The sequence below is a fragment of the Stegodyphus dumicola genome, chromosome 9, assembly GCF_044657685.1.
Source record: "Stegodyphus dumicola isolate Sdum_Otavi_A_Nest chromosome 9, ASM4465768v1".
NCBI classification, from domain to species: Eukaryota; Metazoa; Arthropoda; class Arachnida; order Araneae; family Eresidae; genus Stegodyphus; species Stegodyphus dumicola.
Window position 1 is genome coordinate 113,692,554 of NC_140776.1, and position 20,654 is coordinate 113,713,207.

At 31.6% G+C, this 20,654-nt stretch overlaps 1 protein-coding gene across 1 annotated transcript in view; it reads right to left on the reverse strand.

Annotated features, from left to right (window-relative positions):
* Positions 1–3,144: 3,144 nt before the first annotated feature.
* metro (membrane palmitoylated protein 7-like protein metro) overlaps positions 3,145–20,654 on the reverse strand; it is a 64,316-nt gene continuing 46,806 nt past the window's right edge. The window contains exons 11-15 of the mRNA XM_035367080.2: positions 17,229–17,315; positions 12,727–12,807; positions 9,103–9,305; positions 4,715–4,855; positions 3,145–3,533 (exon numbers count right to left, since the gene is read on the reverse strand). Of these exons, the coding sequence (XP_035222971.2) occupies positions 3,351–3,533; positions 4,715–4,855; positions 9,103–9,305; positions 12,727–12,807; positions 17,229–17,315 (695 nt within the window). The 3' untranslated portion in view covers positions 3,145–3,350. The remainder of the gene's footprint in view (positions 3,534–4,714; positions 4,856–9,102; positions 9,306–12,726; positions 12,808–17,228; positions 17,316–20,654) is intronic.

Consider the following 20,654-nt stretch of genomic DNA (forward strand, 5'->3'; position numbering starts at 1 on the left):
AGTTAATTCATTATTAAAAACTATATTTTCATCATTTAAAAAGTCTTTTTAACATTGTGAAAAATCTCCCGATTTCTTAAAATAATCTCCTGATTTTTGAGTGTCAAAAGTTGGCAAGTATGCTTCTCCAAAGGAAATAATGCAAAATAATAATAATAATGCCAAGTGGGTATGGCTTTAATGGAAGAGTATCACAAAATATCCATTGGTGATAATTCTTTAGAGAAGTAACGATGGAAACTTACATAGTTGTAAAAAAATGCAAGTTATAAATCAGTATTAATTTTAATAAAAGCCATTGATTATTACTATTAGATGGACATATCTTGATACACAAGTCTAACAGCTCTGGTGATATTATAAAACTATTATTATATTAAACTAAAACCCATAGAAATTCACTTTTGAATAACTTGACATTTGGTAAAATTTGACATCTAAATAAATACACTGCTAGCCATTAAAATTGCAACAAAAGGAACAAATCATCTGATGAATGTCAAAATCACATGAAAGGAAGAAGAGATTGGGATATGCAAATGATTAGTATTTCGGTGCATTTAGGCAACGCAGGAGGAAGAAACAGCATCTGAAGCACTGCATAAAAGAAAGATGAGTATGAATTGGCAGAGACATTAAATCCTTTATCATTAATTCCGGATTGGGCTATGTCCTCAGATGCAGAATACAGTTAATTAAAGTCCAGGGAAAAATTATATTTCCTTAGGAAGTCTAATCAAAGTATGCAAATATCTGTAATATTTTGTAATATTTCTAAACATGATGTTAACCCCTTCATGCCGACTGTCACGTATATGTGCCAGCAACAAACACACTTACCTACCGGCCGACACGCAGGCGTGCCAGAGGATTGTTCCGTTCTCTACCGACTGTCACGTATTTGTGCCGGTACTTTGGAAAGTTTTTCAAACTATAATTTCTGCCACAAGATGGCACTGTATGTCCATATGGTTTCAGATACATGTACATTAGACCTTCTACTCGAAATGAGAGAAGCATGACTGACATACACGTGTTTTTGATTATATAAACAAACGGGGAAATAAATGTTTCCGAATGGCGTGATTTATGACGTCTCTTTAAATCGCACTTTATTCGCACGTGGTAGTTGTTTATTGTAAGTAGAGAAGTTTTATTTGCTCTAAAGCGTTGGGTATTTCGGTTTGCAGTTCAGTTTTTAGAAAATAATTAGATCTTGTTAGATGTGAATTCTTTGTTTTTACCGTTGCAATGTCGAAGTGTCGAAAATGTTTAACAGAGCATGAAATAGCAGAAATGATGCAAAATATTTCAGATATTGATTCTGAAAGATTAACTGAAAGACATTTTCCAAAACTTTGTTCAGAAGAGACTGATAAGAAAATGAGACAACGATGCTTCGTTTGTTCACATTCCCGGAAAAATCCTCCAAAACGGCAAATGAGTTATTACGAGTGCAAGGAATGTAACGTAGGACTGTGTGTAGATCCCTGTTTTAAAATTTTTCATACGAAAAGAGAATTTTAAGTAATATATTTAGTTTTCAGATGTATAATGTTAAAATTCATAAAATGGTGAGTAATTAAAATAAAATGTGTAAAATATGCATTTAAACAAGAAATAAGGTAATCAAAGTATACATATAAAAATATCTATAAAGCATAAGCCGTTTAAATACTCTATAGAGCATTATTAAACAATGCGTTGATACTTCGGAAATTTCATGGATTTAGGCTTAGTAGCAAAAAATTTTAATAAAATCTCCCGGCCCTGGAGAGACGCTCGCGTAAGACACTGCCGGCCTCAGCGATAAGCGCGTGTTTTCGCTACCCAGCTCGAAGGGGTTAACATTTAATTTTTCACCGATGTCAATTTTATCCCCAGACACAGTCTGAAGGGTAGGACAAGGCATTGCCCAGAAGAGTTTACCTTCCAACTGTTGAGCCAGATCCTTTCGGATGATCATAACTTTGCCTCTTGTATTGATGGTCATATTGCAAGAAACTCCATTTGTATGTCCCATGATAAAGAGTCCATTACTGCAGAAATCAGAAGCTCTTTAAATTGGGGCTTCCCACTATCTGGTAATGTACGCTCTGCGAGATGGTCACTAATTTGTTTCCTGTGTCCTTACTGGGGACTGGTCTCATTTTCTGTGCCTTGAGGTTACACAAGTTCCTTTGTATGTGGCCTTCACCACCGCAGTTCTAACACTTTAGGGTTGGTTTCTTGACACTTCTATTCCGTCTCAGAGGATTCTCTGGTTAAATCATATAAATGAGCAGTAACTTGATTCACTGTCTCTTGGAATTAAGCAGCTCTGACTGGCTGGCAGTCTCTACAAGTTACTTGCTAGGTTGGCTTGAATTTCATGGTGCACTTTAGAGTGCTTTTTAAATCCTTCACGTCTGTCATTCGCCTTTCTGTATCTGAAGATCCTGGATGCCATTAGCAAAGTACTGCTGGGACAGGATTTTCCTTGCTTCTGATGGCAACAAAGGCAAATTGAGACAGCTTTTCATTATCCATGGCAAGCTCCTCGAGTGCTTCCGTAGGTGAGATTTTAAGTGAAGCTTGTTACAGTCTTTTAAACACTTCTCACCAAAATGAAATGGCAACATGCCAGACAAAACTTAGATGTCTAACTTCTGATTTTCAGGCAGAGTTTGAAGGGTATATACTATGTCTGCTCTCAAAGAAGTGGCAAGATCGCAGGCCTTAGCTTGGGCATCCCATCTATTCGCATCTTACTCAATGTTAAACAGACTTACCCCAGTATTTGTACTTTTCCAGCACAGCATCATCTCTCTAGGTTTTCATGTTACTTTATACAGAAAAATACAATTTTACATATAACTGCACTAAAATCATCATCTGTGCACAAAATTCATAACACCTTTAAAATAGTTTTAAAAAGTCTCAACATCAGTTGTATTTTTATAAATTTAAAAGACTACACAAACAAACAACAAATTACTAGTGAAGCAAAATTTAGAGTAATGACTAAAAATTTTATGCAGCTGGAAAGTATTAATATTGGACTAAATTTATGTAAAAATTTTATCATTTGATAATGTATGTAAGAATATCACAAGTACAATCAATATCGCAAATATCATTACTACTTCAAATAAAAACAAAAAATCCATAACTGAAAATGATAATTTACTCTATATTTATGTACATTCTATAAATATATATAAAAGTTACAAGTATAAAAAATCTGATCACATAAAAGTACTATTTGTTTAACATTTCAAAGGTTTTAACAAAGACACTGTAAAACTGGACAGATTGTTGTACAAGATCTATTTCACAGCTACTTCAAATGAAGTTAGTAATTTCTATTCTTAGCTGGACGCAACCCAACTGGCAGGAACCCACTGAGGCACTGTTTCTACTAATTTTATTACATGTAATAATTCTTGAAAAGCCCGCAAAAGATCGTCATTTACAATAACAGCATCAAACATGTGTCCATACAAAAACTCCAATTTATGTCCTCCATAAACTATTTCATGAAATTCACTATCCTACAAATAAATATGATGCATTAAAAAACAAGAAAACATACTTTTATGTTCAAAATTCTGTTTAAAAATTCTTCAGTTTTAAAGAAAGATATAGTGTATTTTCATGGAATAATAAAAAATAAAAATTCTGAAAGAGAAAGCAAGTTAATTGGATATTTTCTTACTATCTACAAGCCCACCGAAAAGGCGTGAAAAATTACTTGCCAAAAAGTTATCTTGTCAGGAAACATAGCTATGCACATAGCACACATGCATTTGAGTATATTAGGTTTTGCACACTTGAAATTCAGTACTAATAAGATTAGTATCTCTTTCTACATTGAGTACATTTGTTTTTGTAGTAATGAAACTGTGGAACTCGTCCTCTTTTATTTTTAATAGGCTGAAATGCTTTAGCTGTTCTTGGATGATTGTGGCCAGTGTGAGTGCCGAGGTTATACATGATGCCGGGTTTGTTTCTCTGAATTCTCTGAATATTCTTTTTAAGAAAAACAGAACATTCTGTATACTGGGAGAATTAAAAAAATAATAATAAAATAAAATAAAAAAAGCTTGTCTTGTATGGGAAAAAAAAAAGACTAAAAAATTATACAACACTGGATGCATCATTGAAACAGATGAAATGATATCCAAACAAATATTTCTTTCCAAAAAGTTTACAACTTTTTAGTGGGGGCACAAATGATCAATACCTGAATTCTTTCATTATGATTCAGCTAAGCATTATACACATAGTGAAAACATTCATAAATAATAATAGTATCCTTCAAATAAAAAACATTAAAAACAGCTTATATTTAAATAAAAATGTATCTCAAAATTGTTTAGCATAAAAGCAATAAATACTGAAACAACAAAAGAAAGGCAGCACTAGCAAAGGTAAAGTCAACAATAAAAAATTACAATGGCAAATGATGATGTACGATTCTTAGAAAAACCCAAAATGAGAATATTTAAGAGTTAATAAATAATTCACATTAAATGGAAGAAAGGTGGCAGAAATATTTTAAAGGATATATATGTACATTTTTCAGTTAATAAATTTGATTAAATAGGTTCTTGATTATTTTTAAGCAGTTTAACTACTAAGAATATTTCATGCAACAATTAAAAAAAATTGCAAAAATCTTAAAAATTTTCTTTAAATGAAATTTTTCATACTGATAACAAAATTTTCTCACCGTAAATCCTCGAGAGCAAAATTCATCAAATGTTGATCGAGCATTAGCTCTTGTTCTTGTTTCTTTCAAAATGTCTAGAGGTGGAGGTTTAATGAAAATGAGATAAGGTTTAATTTCAGGTGTTCGTAAAGCTTTCAAAGCCTATAAAATAGATAAATATATATATAATTTTAAATAAGAAAGCAATATTATGTGATTTATACAAATGAACTATATGAAACTTTCAATCTATACAATAGACAAAATAATATGAAACTTTTCTACAAGTGTAACTCCACCTTGCCATGGTGGAGTGATGTATGTGATTCTATAACATTATTGAGGAGACTCGGATGAGTGGGTTGTTGTAGTGCTGGAAGTGGCTAAGTGCATGTTGTTATCCTACATGCAGCTATGAGATGAACGCCTGCATTTTACAAAACAGTATTTTATTTATAAAACAAGTAACATTTGCAGAAGAGCATGTACAGGTGTGTGGGTCGGCAGCTTGTCCACTGACGTAGCAGTGGGGAAGGGCAGTATGTGGAAGAGTGACTGTAGCACCACTCCTCCTGAACTAGAATGCATTCATTCCAAAGATTCCCCTCCCCCCCCCAGTGACAAAGGGAACAACGCAAATACATATACTAAATACTTAAATAGATAATAGAAAGTGGCAAAATATATGATACAAATGAGAGTGTATATATGCAAAATTTAAAACAGATTGCCAAATATTTATGAAGTACATGTTAAAAAAATGACATAAAATAATGAATATGCAATTAACAAATATAATAATGAAGATAATATTCATATATATATTAATAAATTGGCTCAAGTTTAGATTTCACTAATCAACCTTTTTGGAAAATTGGCACATCTGCCTATTTTTTTTTGGGGGGGGTACCTGCAAATGGAGTAGTAGAGATTGGTTTGTCTACTTTCTGTTGATTGTTGTGAACTTCAATGGATTGTTTAGTGTTTGAAGATATTTTAGGCAAATCTAAATTTTCCAAAAAGTGAAAGGCAGATTTGAGTCTGTCTATTGTTATGGTAGTTGGTTTCCTAGTTGAACCTATTACAAACGTTTTGTCTGTTTGCTTTATTACTGGGTGTGATCCAGAATATGGAGGTTTGAGTGGAGGGCGAATTTTATCGATTCGTAAAAATATGTGTGCATGTTTTTAATGACGGACTGACATAAGTTTTGATGTTGCCATGACTGGTAGAAACAGTGGGATCAGGTTTTCTCATCATTGCAATTAAATTGGAAATATCAGTAGTGGTAATAGGGTGTTTGAGAGAATCTGTAGAAATAAGATTGCATGGTAATCGTAAAGAAGTGCCATAGACAAGTTGAGAGCTTGTTGAATTTAGATCATTTTTAATGATCCTAATAATACCAATGGTAGGATTTCTGTTCATTTAGTATGTTCATGAGCTGTAAGAGCACTTTTGAGATGTCAGAGTAATCTTTCTATCATTCCATTGCTTTGAGGGTGATATGATTTTGAATGAATTCTGTGGCTGCCTAGCATATTTGTAAGTTCTTGAAGCAATGATGATTCAAAATTTCATCCTTGATTTGGTGTAATTGTGACGGGCATTCCAAATCTAGAGATCCAACCCTGCAAAAGAGTAAGTGCAGTGGTCTCAGCAGACATATCTGGCATAGGAATAACCTCAGGATATTGGGTGAATCTATCAATAATAGTCGAGTAATATTGATTGCCGTTCGAGAGTGGTAGAGGTCCAATAAAGTCCAGGTGTACGTGAGAAAAACGTGCATCAGGTAAAGCAAATGTGCTTAATGCACTACAGGGTCTTTGTTCAACCCTACGTTAAACCAAATGCTTTACAAGTTCATGTTCAAAAACTTGTAAAACACAAATGCAAATCACTTGTAAATCTCCCAAAGTTGCAAAAATTTCTGAATGCTTTCTTAGCATTCAGAAGTTATTCTAGTTATTACAGCTTTACAAGAACACAAGATAGCCTTATCGATATTTAATGACCATGAATAAACATTAACGTCTACAAAACATTGCTGTTTATTCATGGACTTCTCAGAGGTACAATCAGTATATATTAAAAAACTTCCAAGTGAAAAACATACTGCAATTATCTCAAAGTAAGTCAAACTGATTGTAGACAGGTGTTGTTACTTTTCTCCTTCACTTGAGATGTAATATATAATATTCTTTTGGGTTTGGTTTATTTAATTACAAGAAAGCACTTGAGGGCTATCTGCATAAGGGAGGGATGTATTCATGGAGGACTTTCCAAGAGATTGGCTGATATACACATTTGAAACCTAGACCAAACTAAGAGTGTTAAGCAACACTACCACTTGGCAGCTGGTGAGTCCATTTTTTTTTTTTTTTGTTTGTTTGTTTCCCTTCTGTATATCCCCCTGAAACCCTTTGTTATGTATTTTTTATCATGTATAAAAGATTGTAACTCAGAATTCTAAGTTTTAAATATAATGCTTTTTACTATATACAATACATATGCTCTTTTCAGTAAAAGCTTCATATGTAATTTTAATATTACTGTAATAAACAATGAACAACCCTACATTTTTTCTTTCTGCATCTTTCTTAACAATACAGATGAACAACTGAAACATGCATTTCAATAAATACTATCATCATTGAGATTACTGTCATTTACTTATGCATACTTGCTAACAAAGGATTCTTTGAACCAACATTTGAAAAATTTTATAGAAAGTCTACCAGAAAGTTCCGCCCAATAATGTTATTTCAAGTTTCAGCATGCATGCAGGAGTTCATCTGAGACATACCACTGTCTCTCTTTATCAATGCATTTATAAACATCTGCTCTTCTAAATTAACTGAAATAGAAGTGTCTCATGTCATTATTAAGTGAGATGTAATCGTGTAAATATGGCTACCAACAAAGTTCATTTATGACACTGTATTTGATAAAATTTCCAACAAGGAAGAAATGCCACAGAAGCATGTAAAAATTTAGTGACAGTTTTTGGTGTAGATGCAGTTTTAGACAGAAGATGGTTTGAAGCATGTGATTTCGACCTTCATGATAAGCCATGCTCTGAGCAGCCTTCAGTGAACAACAATGACAATTTTGAGACCATAAAACAGCAAGATGTCTTTCCGCCAACATCAGAGATTGCAGAAAAGATTAACTCATCAACAAACCATTTTAGACCATATTCGTAACCTAAGGAATCATTTATAATTATTCTAAATGATGCCTCTTAAGTGAGAAAAATTTTCATGACTGACTCATCATATGCAAACCTCTGCTTGCTTGGAATTAAAACAAATCCTTTTTGGACTGGATGACAACTGGATATGAAAACATAGTCAGGGAAAGAGCATATTGTGAGCCAGGCCAGTCTGCTTTTCCACCTCTAAATTCAGTTTGAGCCTGAATAAGAGATGCTGTGTATATGGTGAGACATCCAATACAAGATTTTAAAACAAAAAAAAAAACAAAAAAAAAAAAAAAAAAGAAAAGAAAAGAAAAAAGCTCAACTTAGGGAGATACTGTCAGAAAATGGATGATTTAAAAAAAGCAATCTATGAAAAGAGGCTGGCAATGTTCAACAGCAAGCAAATCATTTGCCTCATGATAATCCAGAGCACATGTTGCTCTAGAGACTCATCACAAAATCGCACAGCTAGGCTGGGAAATTCTACTGCATCCACTATACACCTCAGATGTATTACACTCCAATTATCACCTGCTTCATCTACAAATTATTATCACACTGGCAAGTATGTATACATAAGTAATGATGGAAATTATATTGTGCAATAAAAATTATTAAGGATAAGAAAAACATATCATTTTCCTTCACTTCTCACGCGAACAGAATTTTCTGGCACATCTTATATTTTTCTGACTGAAATGGCACAGCACATGCGATACATTGCATTATAAAATATATATGGTGTCCCATTAAGACTGTCCAAATTCTGCACAGCCAGATTGTTCACTTAGAATACATATAAATGCCTAAAGTATGACCTATAAGTTTTGATAAAAATGCGAAAACAAGTATGATGTCAGATCTGGTGCAAGAAAGAAAAAAACTCTACTGGAAACATGAACATCAGATATTTGCATATACTTACACAGGAAGATGTTCAAAACGCCCATTGTGTATATTGAGGAAATATTTTTTTTTTCCCCTCCCTTGCATAAGATATGACACTGTTCTTTTCTTTTGCATTTATCTAAAAAACTATGGGTTGCATAAGTGCAGTTCTTTTGGCATTTTCTATGTATTCCAAATGAGGAATCTGGCTGCACAGAGTTTGGGCAATAATAAGACATCTTGTATTTATAATTCTTCACATTGAAAGAAAGTGCAATACAGCTAGAATACAATTTTAAAAAATTCAACCAATTACCTGAGGATGGGGAGTCATTATGCATACATAACCAGCATTTATAACCGATTTTACAGTTTCTAAACTAGTTCCATATAAATTTCCCTTATACTGTCCATATTCAACGAACCAACCCATTTTAATTTCTTCTTGTATACTCTCTCTCGAGCAGAAAAAGTACTCTTTGCCATCTACTTCCCACGGATGCTTTGGCCGACTAGTATCTAAAACAGTAAACAATGTAAATAGTTTCAAAGTAAAAGGAATCTCAGGATGCAATGTCTAATTAAAAACAAAACATTTTTATAATTAAATTCTTAATTATTTTTACTAAATATTGAATAAAAAAGTAGTTTACTATTATACATATTATCACATAATTTTGATCAATTCCAAATACATAATAAACTCAGTACCAGATTTTTTGGTACATACACTTAATATTTAAACTTATATTAAGCATGCGTACCAAAAAACTTTTTTATATATTTTAAAGCCATGTTGAAAGTAAAAAAAAAAAAAAAAAAAAAAAAAAAAAAAAAAAAAAAAACATGTAACAAAATAAATTACAAAGATTATTATGTCAACTGCACAGTTCATAATTTGTTTGGAATCAATCTTCTAAAAACTGCTTTTTGGTAGATTTCATTGTAGATGAAGAAAAGTTCATTTTAAGTCTAATAATAAAGTATGCAGTATGTAACTAAAATTACTAGACAACTCTTGTACTATTATTATATCTTGTACTATTCTTATACAGTCAAAAGTCTTTAATCCAGACGTCCATAATCCGGAATGATCTATAATCCAGACTTCAAAGCTACAAACTTACCGCGCAACCAGAAAACCATTTGATGGCATTTGACCATAATGCGTTTACACATGCGCATACATAATACGTATATGCATGCGAATTTAATGTCTAACGGGCGGTATAAGCTAAGCTAAAATTATCTAATTATCTATTTCAGTTAATCTTGCAGATTCCGTTGTTCCTTAATCTTTTAATTGGATCAGGCTCATTATTTTTTGCAGACTGTTAGAGCAATTTTATAAAAGTAAGCTTGAACTTTCGATTATGTCAAAAAGAATTTCCGATTCTGGAGCTGCCAAAGGATCTACAAAGCGAAAGCATGTTTCGATGTCCACCAAACAAAAAGTGGAATTGCTGCAAAAAATGGATAAAGGCATATCCTTTGATTCTCTAACCATTCCGAAATCTGTTTATCAAATCTTCAGGACAGATGTTTTTATTTTATTCGGCTTATAATTCTTTACTAAATGTAGTATTTCATCTCGATCTTTGATATGATTTAAATCAAATTCCTCGTCATTATAGCTATCACGAACACACATCAAATGGTTTTCTGGTTGCAATTTTCTAATTTCGACTATGCGTAATGTATGCTTTACGCATGCGCGAGTTGAAAGAAATGTTTAATAAAGTAAACAAATAAATATTAAGCTTTTTTTTTTTTTTTTTTGTAAATTTTGATACTCTTTAGATCATAATTGCTCTTTATTTCATAAATTACAGCTTGATATTTTTAATTTTATAATTTCTGCATGCCATCTTACCAGATTTAAACTAATGATCTATAATCCGGAAAAACTGATAATCCGGAATCGCCAAAGTCCCAACGAGTCCGGATTAAAGACTTTTGACTGTATGATTAAGGCATACTTTTGACTGTTACTAATGATATTGTTGCGCTTTTTTCTTCTTTTCTAACACCAAAGGTTACGTTATTTTCTTCCTTTGCGTTCGTACAGGGTTCGTGTGGATTTAGAGTGAATAACGACATCACTTGATGAAGTATCGAAACACTTTATTTAGCCAATATTAATCAGAACAGCTCCAACAACACTTTTTACAGTCATCGAAGAGCTACTATAAACACGCTGGAACAATCAGCGACACAGCCTTCACAGTGTGAGGCAATAACAGCGGAGACAGCTTCCTGCAAAGCACCAGAGTACAGCTCCGGACTCTGCTTGATCATTCTTGGAAATCCACATACTCTCGAGACTCTTCGGTTCAGTTGTTTCTGGAGCTCAACACTCTCTTTTGACGATACACTACGAGACTCTTTCGGTGAACTCGACGACCCACTCGGCACTCGCTGCCCGGCTGTCTGTCAACTCAAACGACTCCGCAGGGACTGACTTGCTAGATGAGACACCAACTCGATACTAGCTATCTCTCACTCTAGGTGAGACACACACACTGAGAACACTCGATACTGACTAACTCTCCACGTGCCAGCAGGGTTTATATAGCTTTTGGCTGGTGTTTGAGAACATTCTGGGTTAAACCGGTAAAAATTCGTTCCAGAAGTTTCTCCGTCCGTCCATGGTATATTGACAATTTTGTCGCCAAATGTGGCAACCCCGTCCTCCCTTGCCATTTTAGGGCAACCCTAAAACTGCTTTGTGGGGAAGCCATCTTATCGCACCTTGACATTTTGTAACAATATAATGGAATGATTAGAACAGCCGTCAATTTTACACAGAGAATAGTAATATGTCACACCCAAGGTAATGCACACTACAGAGAGTAATCATACCTACATAACCTTCCATGAACGGCAATTTTAGGTGGCATGGTGGGTGTACTCATAGAATGCTTCATGACTGGCGCCAGTACCCAGACAACATTTTGTGGCTGTTGTCAAAGGGCGGTAGGAACACTTGTGAACCCACAGAACATTTTGTGGCCACCAATGGACAGTAGTAGTACCAAAAAGGTTAATGTTATTAGTTGGTTAATGCACAGATGCCAATTTTAAAAGAACTCAAAATTGATTTAAATTCACTTTATAATACATTATTCAATTTATTCAACTATTTACATTATGATTCCAATATTAAATATATTCTTTACATACCCTAACATTTATGTTCCTTAGCTAACTTAATTTGGTTATTTAATTACACTCTTTTACTAACAGAGTTCTCAGTAGGGAAGGAAACTTTTTTACTCAATTTACCAAAAAACTCAATTTACCAAAGTACTTCAAACCATAGTAATAATAAAATTAATAATTAATGTGCATACTACTGTGTGGATTTACTCAGTAATGGACCATATGTTTTTAAGATACTTTCTTTCTTAGTACCACATACCTTTGTGATGTAACTGGAAGCAAATCCTGCTAACAATTAGGAGGTCTGCAACTTGAACCCCAAAGAGGGTACTGCATATTTTTACACTTCTAAAAAATTTTTAAAATTGCTAACTCACTCTGTACTGGCAAAAAGTAAAATAAAGTGGATTATAATTCGTCATCACCAGAATTTGGTGACTAGGCCCACAGTTCCCTATGCCTTCATGGTCTACCAGTGAATGCATTGCATAATTTTCATATTTCCTGTTCCAAAATGAACCTAATGACTCTACATATTGATTGAAATAAAATTAAATATAAATATTTACTGATTAAATATTTCATTGAATCTTCATATACAGTTCTATGAATGTCTCCAGTAAATTAAGACAGTTCTGATCAAATGAAGACCACTTGGAATGGAGAACAAAATTTTTTCATTAGTCAAAAAAACTCTACAAATAAAATTTGCAGAATTTAAAGAAAGAACATATAAAAAGGGTGAAAGGTAGAACATATAAAAGGTATTTATACTTACGAGGAATAGTTTGTCTAAAATGTTCAGGATCAAATGCAACCAACCTTCTCTTAAGTTCATTTCTCCCTACACCTGGTGGACCTAGGTATGTTTAAAATATAAAATTAAATGATTTTTTGACAGCATATAATTTGAATACATGTTCCATTTATTAAGTATAAACATTAGGCATAATTGAGAAATTAAATAAATAAAATCAAAAATTCTAACAAGAACACTAGGAGAATGTCCCTCCCCAATACATGAGATAAAACCTACAATTTACAACATTTACAATATATACAAGTAATACTTCAATGCATATAAATATTTTTTTCAAGTGGACCTTTTAACTTAGCAAGATTTTGTTTCAATGCACACAAGTAAATTTTTCAAGTAGATTTTTTAAGGAACCAAATAGCTTTCATAAAAATCAAAATAGTTGTAAAATTAAATTTTTAGCACTCATCATGACAGAAAAATCAATACAATTTTCATGCCTCAATTCATATGCTCAAATTTTTATACTGCATTTTAATTTCTTGGTAGTTTGGTTTTTCCAGAAAATACAAAAATATTCTATTCGACTTTTAATTATGGTACTCTCAGCTCATTTCTAATTTTTACCTCTAATTTAAAAAAAAAAAAAAAAAAAAAAAAAAAAAAAAAAAAGAGCCGAGGTAAGCTATGAATAACCTTGTTTACCATCAACAATTTTTTTGTTTTTGTTTTGAAGGTGAGAAAGCAGCTAAAATAAAAATAGTACTCATCACAAACTAAGACAAAATTTTTATTATTGGGTCAAAAGTAACACGTTTCTGTATTTAACACTTCTTAGTCATCTTATTCTCAGTGCCATTAGAACAGTTGCCTGCACTACCATTATTGCTAATGCTACCATTCTTGCTGGTACTAGTATCATTATTGCTGATACTGGTATCCTAAACAAATTGTACAGTCCTATGTAACATTCATCCAATAACAATGGATTTTATACTCAATCATGAAATATGTGCTGCTGTTTTACCCATGATTGTATCTAACTATTCATGTGTAATCCACTCCTTGGATTTTCATCTCCATTTTTATGAAAAAAAGTGTGGCTGTTAATTAATGTTAATTTACTTCATAATTTTCAAAACTGATTCTGAATTATTATCCACACACTCAATATAAATATCATATTTTAAAAATGTAACATTAATGAATGCTATGTAAAAATGGAAGTATTTTTTTGAAGGTAAAATATTTTCTACCAGACTTTGTTTTGTGTGTGTGGGGGGGGGAATGGGAAGGCTCCTTAGATTTTTTTCCAGGTGTACAATAATGCACATTATGATTTATGAATTAGAAAAAAATCTTCAGAAGGATGGTTTCAAAATGCTTTTGTTAATCGCAGTGCAAACAAGTGTCCAAGAAATATAAAAATATAATATTCATGGTTGCATATGTGCACAAAAGGGTCTAATTCTATTTCATGTAAATTAATTTTAAAAAATATGAACTTCAAAATTTTATATACATTTTTTAATATACAAAAATCTTGATTGACAGTTATTTAAAATATCTTGGAATAAAAATGGTGGCATGCAGATTTGACTCCAAGAACTATGGCTTACAATAGGGAAGTATTTCTGATCATGCTGCCTTGCATGGTAAAATATACTTTGATACTTCTAATATCACAATGTTTTTAATTTCTTTAAAATCTCTCCACTATCTTAGCAAGGCACATTTAGAAAAATTTACTTGTTCATTCAAAATACTCTTGGTAAGGACTAAAAATAAATACACACTTTGACTTTTGTAACAAAAAATGTTTACATTCCTTTCTTTGTAAAGACATGAACATTATCATAATGCCTACGACTAAACTGCATTTAAAAGTATCCCCCGTAATTTTTTTAAATGTTACATATTACGCTTTTGAAGCTAAATATAATATTTATTTTTCACCATCACTCACCAATTTTAAGAGAATAGAGAAAGATAAAAAATAGTACTTACTAACTTTTTAACATAAAAATACTTGAAACATGAAAATTTAGCTGATTATAAAAATCTGCATTTTATGTAACTTCAACTGTAAAACTTTTATTATTATTGACACTGTAGTTTTTTTCCTTCTGTATGCATCCAAAAGTGTCTGTAATATTAGTCCTAATGAAGCTAGTTAACATGCTTAGGATACATTTTCCATAGTGCCTTCTTTCCATTTCGAATTGGTAAAACCTTTCCCCGTGCTCTTCTGAAATAACTCAAATTTTCAGGGGGGGGATGGAATAAAATTTTGTTAGATGAAAGGGGTTTTTCCACGTAATGTTTATAACTTTCAGATTTCTCCAAAATTTCCAAATTACATGACTGATTAAACTTATTCACTTAAGCCTTGAACAAAAAAATTGGAAACAAGTTTGTTAAAGTAAATTATTATTTTTTTTATATAAAAAGATATTTTAATGCAATTTCATTGTTGTAGATTTGATATTAGGAGTTCTGTTTTTATTTTCAGAAAATCCAAATTTCATACAATGATATTCAACTCTGTCTGAATTTTCACATAAGACTCAATTTGATACTGTAAAACTATGTTTATAGGGATTCATAATTTTTGGTCTAATCTGGCATGAAAATTTTTCAGATTCTGATTCAGAATCAGTAGGTTTACTTTTCTGGATGAATACATATTTATGTAGAACTATCATGACAAATAAGCTTCATTACCAAAAGTTTATTAATATACCTTAATTTATACTTATATTTCCAAGGAAAAAATATAAATCTGTAAGTCTGAGAAGAGATTCTGAACAAACTTAAGACAATCTGCAGTGCAGAACACAAGTCAGGAACTAAAAAAAATTTGCATCATGGGAAAACTTGAAAAGGTTGCAAGTTGCTATACAGTTTACAATTTAAAAGGAACCATACCAATGTAGCATGGAGTTTTCGTTCAGTTAATAAAATTTGATTTCCTCACTTGATTTTGGTTATTATAATTTATTCTGCTGTTATCACTTGTTATAGCAACATATTTGCAATTTCTGAATATAAAAATATTTTCTTCAACAGAAGTGCACTTTTTGCTTAACAACATAATTTCGCTATAAAAATACCTTCTCCTCAAACATGATCGATGATACAGTATTTCTAAGGGCTACTAATATGTAAATAAAATATAATATTTTGTAAAAAAAAAAAAAAAAAAAAAAAAAAAAAGTTACAAGTCATTAAAAATGAATTTTATTTTGATTTATTAATTAAATGTTTGCAGTAAAAAATTATATTACCCAAAATAATGAGTATCTTTGTGAAATTCAACATTTCACAAATTTTACAAATTTGTTTTTAGTTCAATTACTTTCTTTATACTATTTGGATTTTTGCCCTATACATAAAAATATATAATCAATGACAATATTACTAGCTTTTAATGATGCACAAAAAATATTGTATTCATCCTCCTTTCTTTTACTAATTTTATTGTCTGAAAATCAAGAGGGGAAAATTATGCAAAAAATTTACTTTCTGAAGGATACGGTTACAGTAACACGAAAGCAATTGCTATATGGATGAGTCCATTTTAAAATTTAGGGAAACTCATTCTTGAAAAAGGGAAAAATTATGCGGTTTCCTCCCAGAACCTGGTGCTAAAAATTTAAGGGAAGAGGGAATGTGTGAGGGAATTGGCACATGATTCTTAATGTAATTTATTTGCAATACACAAAAACTCTGGTATTCAGGTAAGTTTTTCAATTTAACTATCACGATTGTAGAATATTTTAGAAAGGTAAAGAGAGACATTTTTAGAAATTTTAGAAACACTGTTAGGTGAGAACTGACACTGAAACAATTAAGCTGCCAGACTTGTGCTTCGGTAAGGAATTCGAGCATCGGGAGCACAAAAGATTTATTAAAACCTGAGTATTAATTGAAAAGAGAGGTGCTGCAAAATTATTCTATTTTGCTAACAGAGGCCAAAAACCATTACAGAATGTTAAAATATTTTATCATAGTTACTACACTGGAGGTATTTTTCATTTCACTTCACATTGTATTTTCAATTTCAGTTAATGAAGATATTTTAATATATTCTTTTTAAGCTGTTTCTATAACAGAAATATTTCTCATCCTTTAAATAGTAAGAAGACAGTGTTAAAATTTGCGAATGTGAATCAGGAATGTTGTTTGTGTTTGTCTACCTATTTGGTATGCTTCAATTAATTCTATTAGCTAGTGTAAAAAAGCTCAGAGCAAGATATTCTAAGCATTCAATTTTCATTATTTCAGTTAAGCAAATTTTACTGCTTGACAAAAATTTACCCAAATCCTAGAATGAGATATTTAATCCAAACAGAAAGTATAAAATCCAAAAACGTAAATTTAATAGTTTTGCACACAAAAGAATATTTAAACTACTATTTTTTATACTCCAAGTTAAAATTTATTATATAATACAACAAAAGATAATGCAAATAGTAATTTCATTCAGTGTATATATAAATTTATAATACAAATAAACAAACCTATTAAAATTATTGGTCGATGTAATCCAGGACGTGGATATAATTTTGCAACCTCTTCATATGTAGCAATTTCTTCTCTGTCAAAATCTGAATAACAAACAATGGTGGGAAATTAAAAATATATATACGTAAGATATAACAAAATATGATAGCTGTTTCAAAAAAATAATTGACGACCTCAAAATTAACATTCTAAATTTGGTAATCTGCCCCTAAATTCATCGCTTCTCACAGGTTCCAGACTTTTCTATCTTATGTAATGTTTTAATGCAGATGCCTCTTGTCCAATCAAATTAATTCTAAACCAAAACTGTGAACTGAAACTTCAGCCTTCTTGCTATGAAAATACTATAACCTTCCCCTTTTTTGCGTTGGCTCTCCTGCTGGTAAGATGCTTTTAATCCATGCTTAATAAATAATGTTAAATACTAACTGAATATGATAGTTACTTTTCTACAGTTTTTGTTTCTTTTTTTTTATAACAATGCTACTGATAAAGTTTTAACATTATTCTTGTAATGTATATCAAAGTGGCTATTACTTTATGTATTATGATTAATGTATTTAAATTTGAAAACTTTCTGAATAACCAACAGGAATTTTTGAATAATTCTTAACTTGTTTAATTAATTAAAAATACTTGCTGATACACACACCTGTTGAAGAATCAGAAACCTAGTAATATGCTGGACTTTAGGAAAATTTCATAAAATGTTTAGATAGAACACTCAGACGACACACCTTCAATTAACTCAAAAGATAGAACTGAAATGTTGTTTCAAATAAGTTTTTTTTTTTTTTTTTTTTTTTTAACAGACCTCATGTATTCTACACAATTAAACATGGAATCCAAAGCAGCCAGGGAAGCAGCTGAGTTGCTCCTGGAATTCCATGCTTTAACAATTTGGGTGCTATAAAAAGTATCAATGTTGTCTACTATGAAAAACCTACATTCCATACCATGGATTCCCATTCCTTTTCTTGCATTGACCCTTTTTAAAAGAACAGTTTTTTTCATCAACCACCTTGCATTTTTTGCTATAATATACAACATAATCATAATACAAATAAACTAACTTAATAATAATGATAACAATTAGACAAAGAATACTATCACATGTATATGGGTTAATAATAGATTGAATAAATGCCCACAAAATAATTGGAAAATTGATAAAATTTATTTTAAAAAATACTTTATAGTTCTGGAACTTTTCTGAAAAAATACGTATACAACTCTTCTTAGTATGACACAGCACAATTAATAGTTACCATTTCAAACTACTAAGAACGCTGAGCATAAGCCAATGCAAAGTGCTTCAAAAAATGGAAGCTCACAAGGTGATCTCTCAATACCCTAAATTATCGATACCCTGAGTTAAAACTGAATTGATGCTCTTTCTTGTCCGATACATAGTTTTTCTCCATATACCAGAGAAATTTCCAGTAGCTTCAATTTCTCAAACTTGCTGAAAGGTATACACAGTTACATTTATGCAGGACCTGTTACGGTTGCACAGGTAATGGGTCAGAAAAAATTTCCAAATTTGGTGACAAAAATTTTGCCAAAACCATCATCAGCTTGCCAGTTCAAGTCCATTTAACATTCATCTCAATGTTAAATGGACTTAGTCCCCAGTACCCCTAGTTTTCTGGTAAAAGGTTCACATTCTGAGGTTTATCATACTATCTATACAGGGATTGGACAAAAATATGGAAACACCTTTGTAAAATGCTTGTTTGAACTGAAATGATTATTCTTGTAAAAGCTGTTGGTGGTGCCGATGAGTTTGCTCACTAATGCCACCTGTACAACATCCTCAATATCTTGCAAGTGTAGTTTGTTATTGAGACTTTGTTCTGTGCAGTTGCGAGTGCATCATGTCAAATTTAAATGAATTCAAACATAAGCAAATAGTTGGGAGCTCGTATGATGGGTGCTTCCGTAAAGAAAATAGCTGAAGTGTTTGGTGGACGGCACCACCAAGTTCAAGAGGCACAGTATCTAAGATTTTTAACTCATACAGGGAAAACTGGAAAAACCACATGTGCTAAATCTCAGCATGGACAAAAATATGTGCTGAGTGATCACAACAGATGATCATTAACCCTTTGATGCGCGATATTATTTTTATAATTTTTTTAACTAAAAACTCTAGAAAATGAATATTATGATACTAGAGACAAATAATATATGAATTAAAAAAATTCTACTCTTGTCCACTGTTTTGTGGGTGGTGGTTGCACTGTGAAACTATCGCGCGTCTAGGACTTTGAAACTTACCTAGGTAGTAGGAAAAAAAACCTTACCTTTCTCCATGCGCGTTTTGAATAAATGACGAAATTTATGAATTTAAAAAAAATGCATATAAGAATTGCATACTATACATATTTTTTACATTATTTTACAAACAAAATCATAAGAAAAAATTAAAAAATAAACATTTATGTAATTTTACTATAGCAGTGAAAGTATAAGTACCTACATAATAAGGACGTTTGGCTACATGGATTAAAAAAATCAGTAAAATAAGGATAAAACAAAGACTCAGTGTTTTTTTTTTAAATTTCAAGGAACAAATATTTTTTGTGATACTGTTTAAAGCATGTTTTGTGTTTTTAGTACATGCATAGACCCACAATGCACGTTTCGCACATGTATCTTCTTCTATGATGTTTCTTCCTTGTGCTACAAAATACACTGACTGGATCTAAATTTCACTGGTATATGTCCAGCGTCATTTAGTTTCTTTTCATCTGTCACATGAAATTTGTGGGTTTTTTTATGTTAATGGGGGGGGGAAGGCTTGGACTTTTTGGCTTTGGTATACGGATCATTCGTTTCCCATTCATATTTATTTTATTCGTATTTCATCTCAAAATATTCAGAAAGTATTTTTAATTTATATAAAACTTTACTCAATTTCTATTTTTAATCACAGCAAAGTATATTTACATTAAATTTAAACCACAGGAAATAATTTATAAAATCACAATACTAGCTTGGGGAGCAAGTGTGTTGAGGTCAGAGAAAAGGTCTCTGGAAAAGAAAGAGCTTTTTATTGGGCAGGTGCATGTATTGTTTAGTAAATAAAATAACTCTGTCATTTCAAAACCCCTTATCTATATCCGGGTAAAAATAAAATTCCTATTTGAGAAGCAAGCAAACGTCATTGTGAAGAGCAGTGATTTCAAGGTGCAATCACTGAGCCTCTAGAACATTGTGACACAATGCTCTAGTGGGGCAGTGGTCACGCCCTGAAACCACAAAGCAAATGCCATATATATAGAGGGTTTTTTTAATATATGAAGTTTAATTATTGCTATTTTTTATTGTTTATGCTAGAAATCATGATGTACCATGAATAACTTTTGAAATTTAAAATTGTTTATATTAATAAAAGAAGGTTATTTTGTCTCATTGAA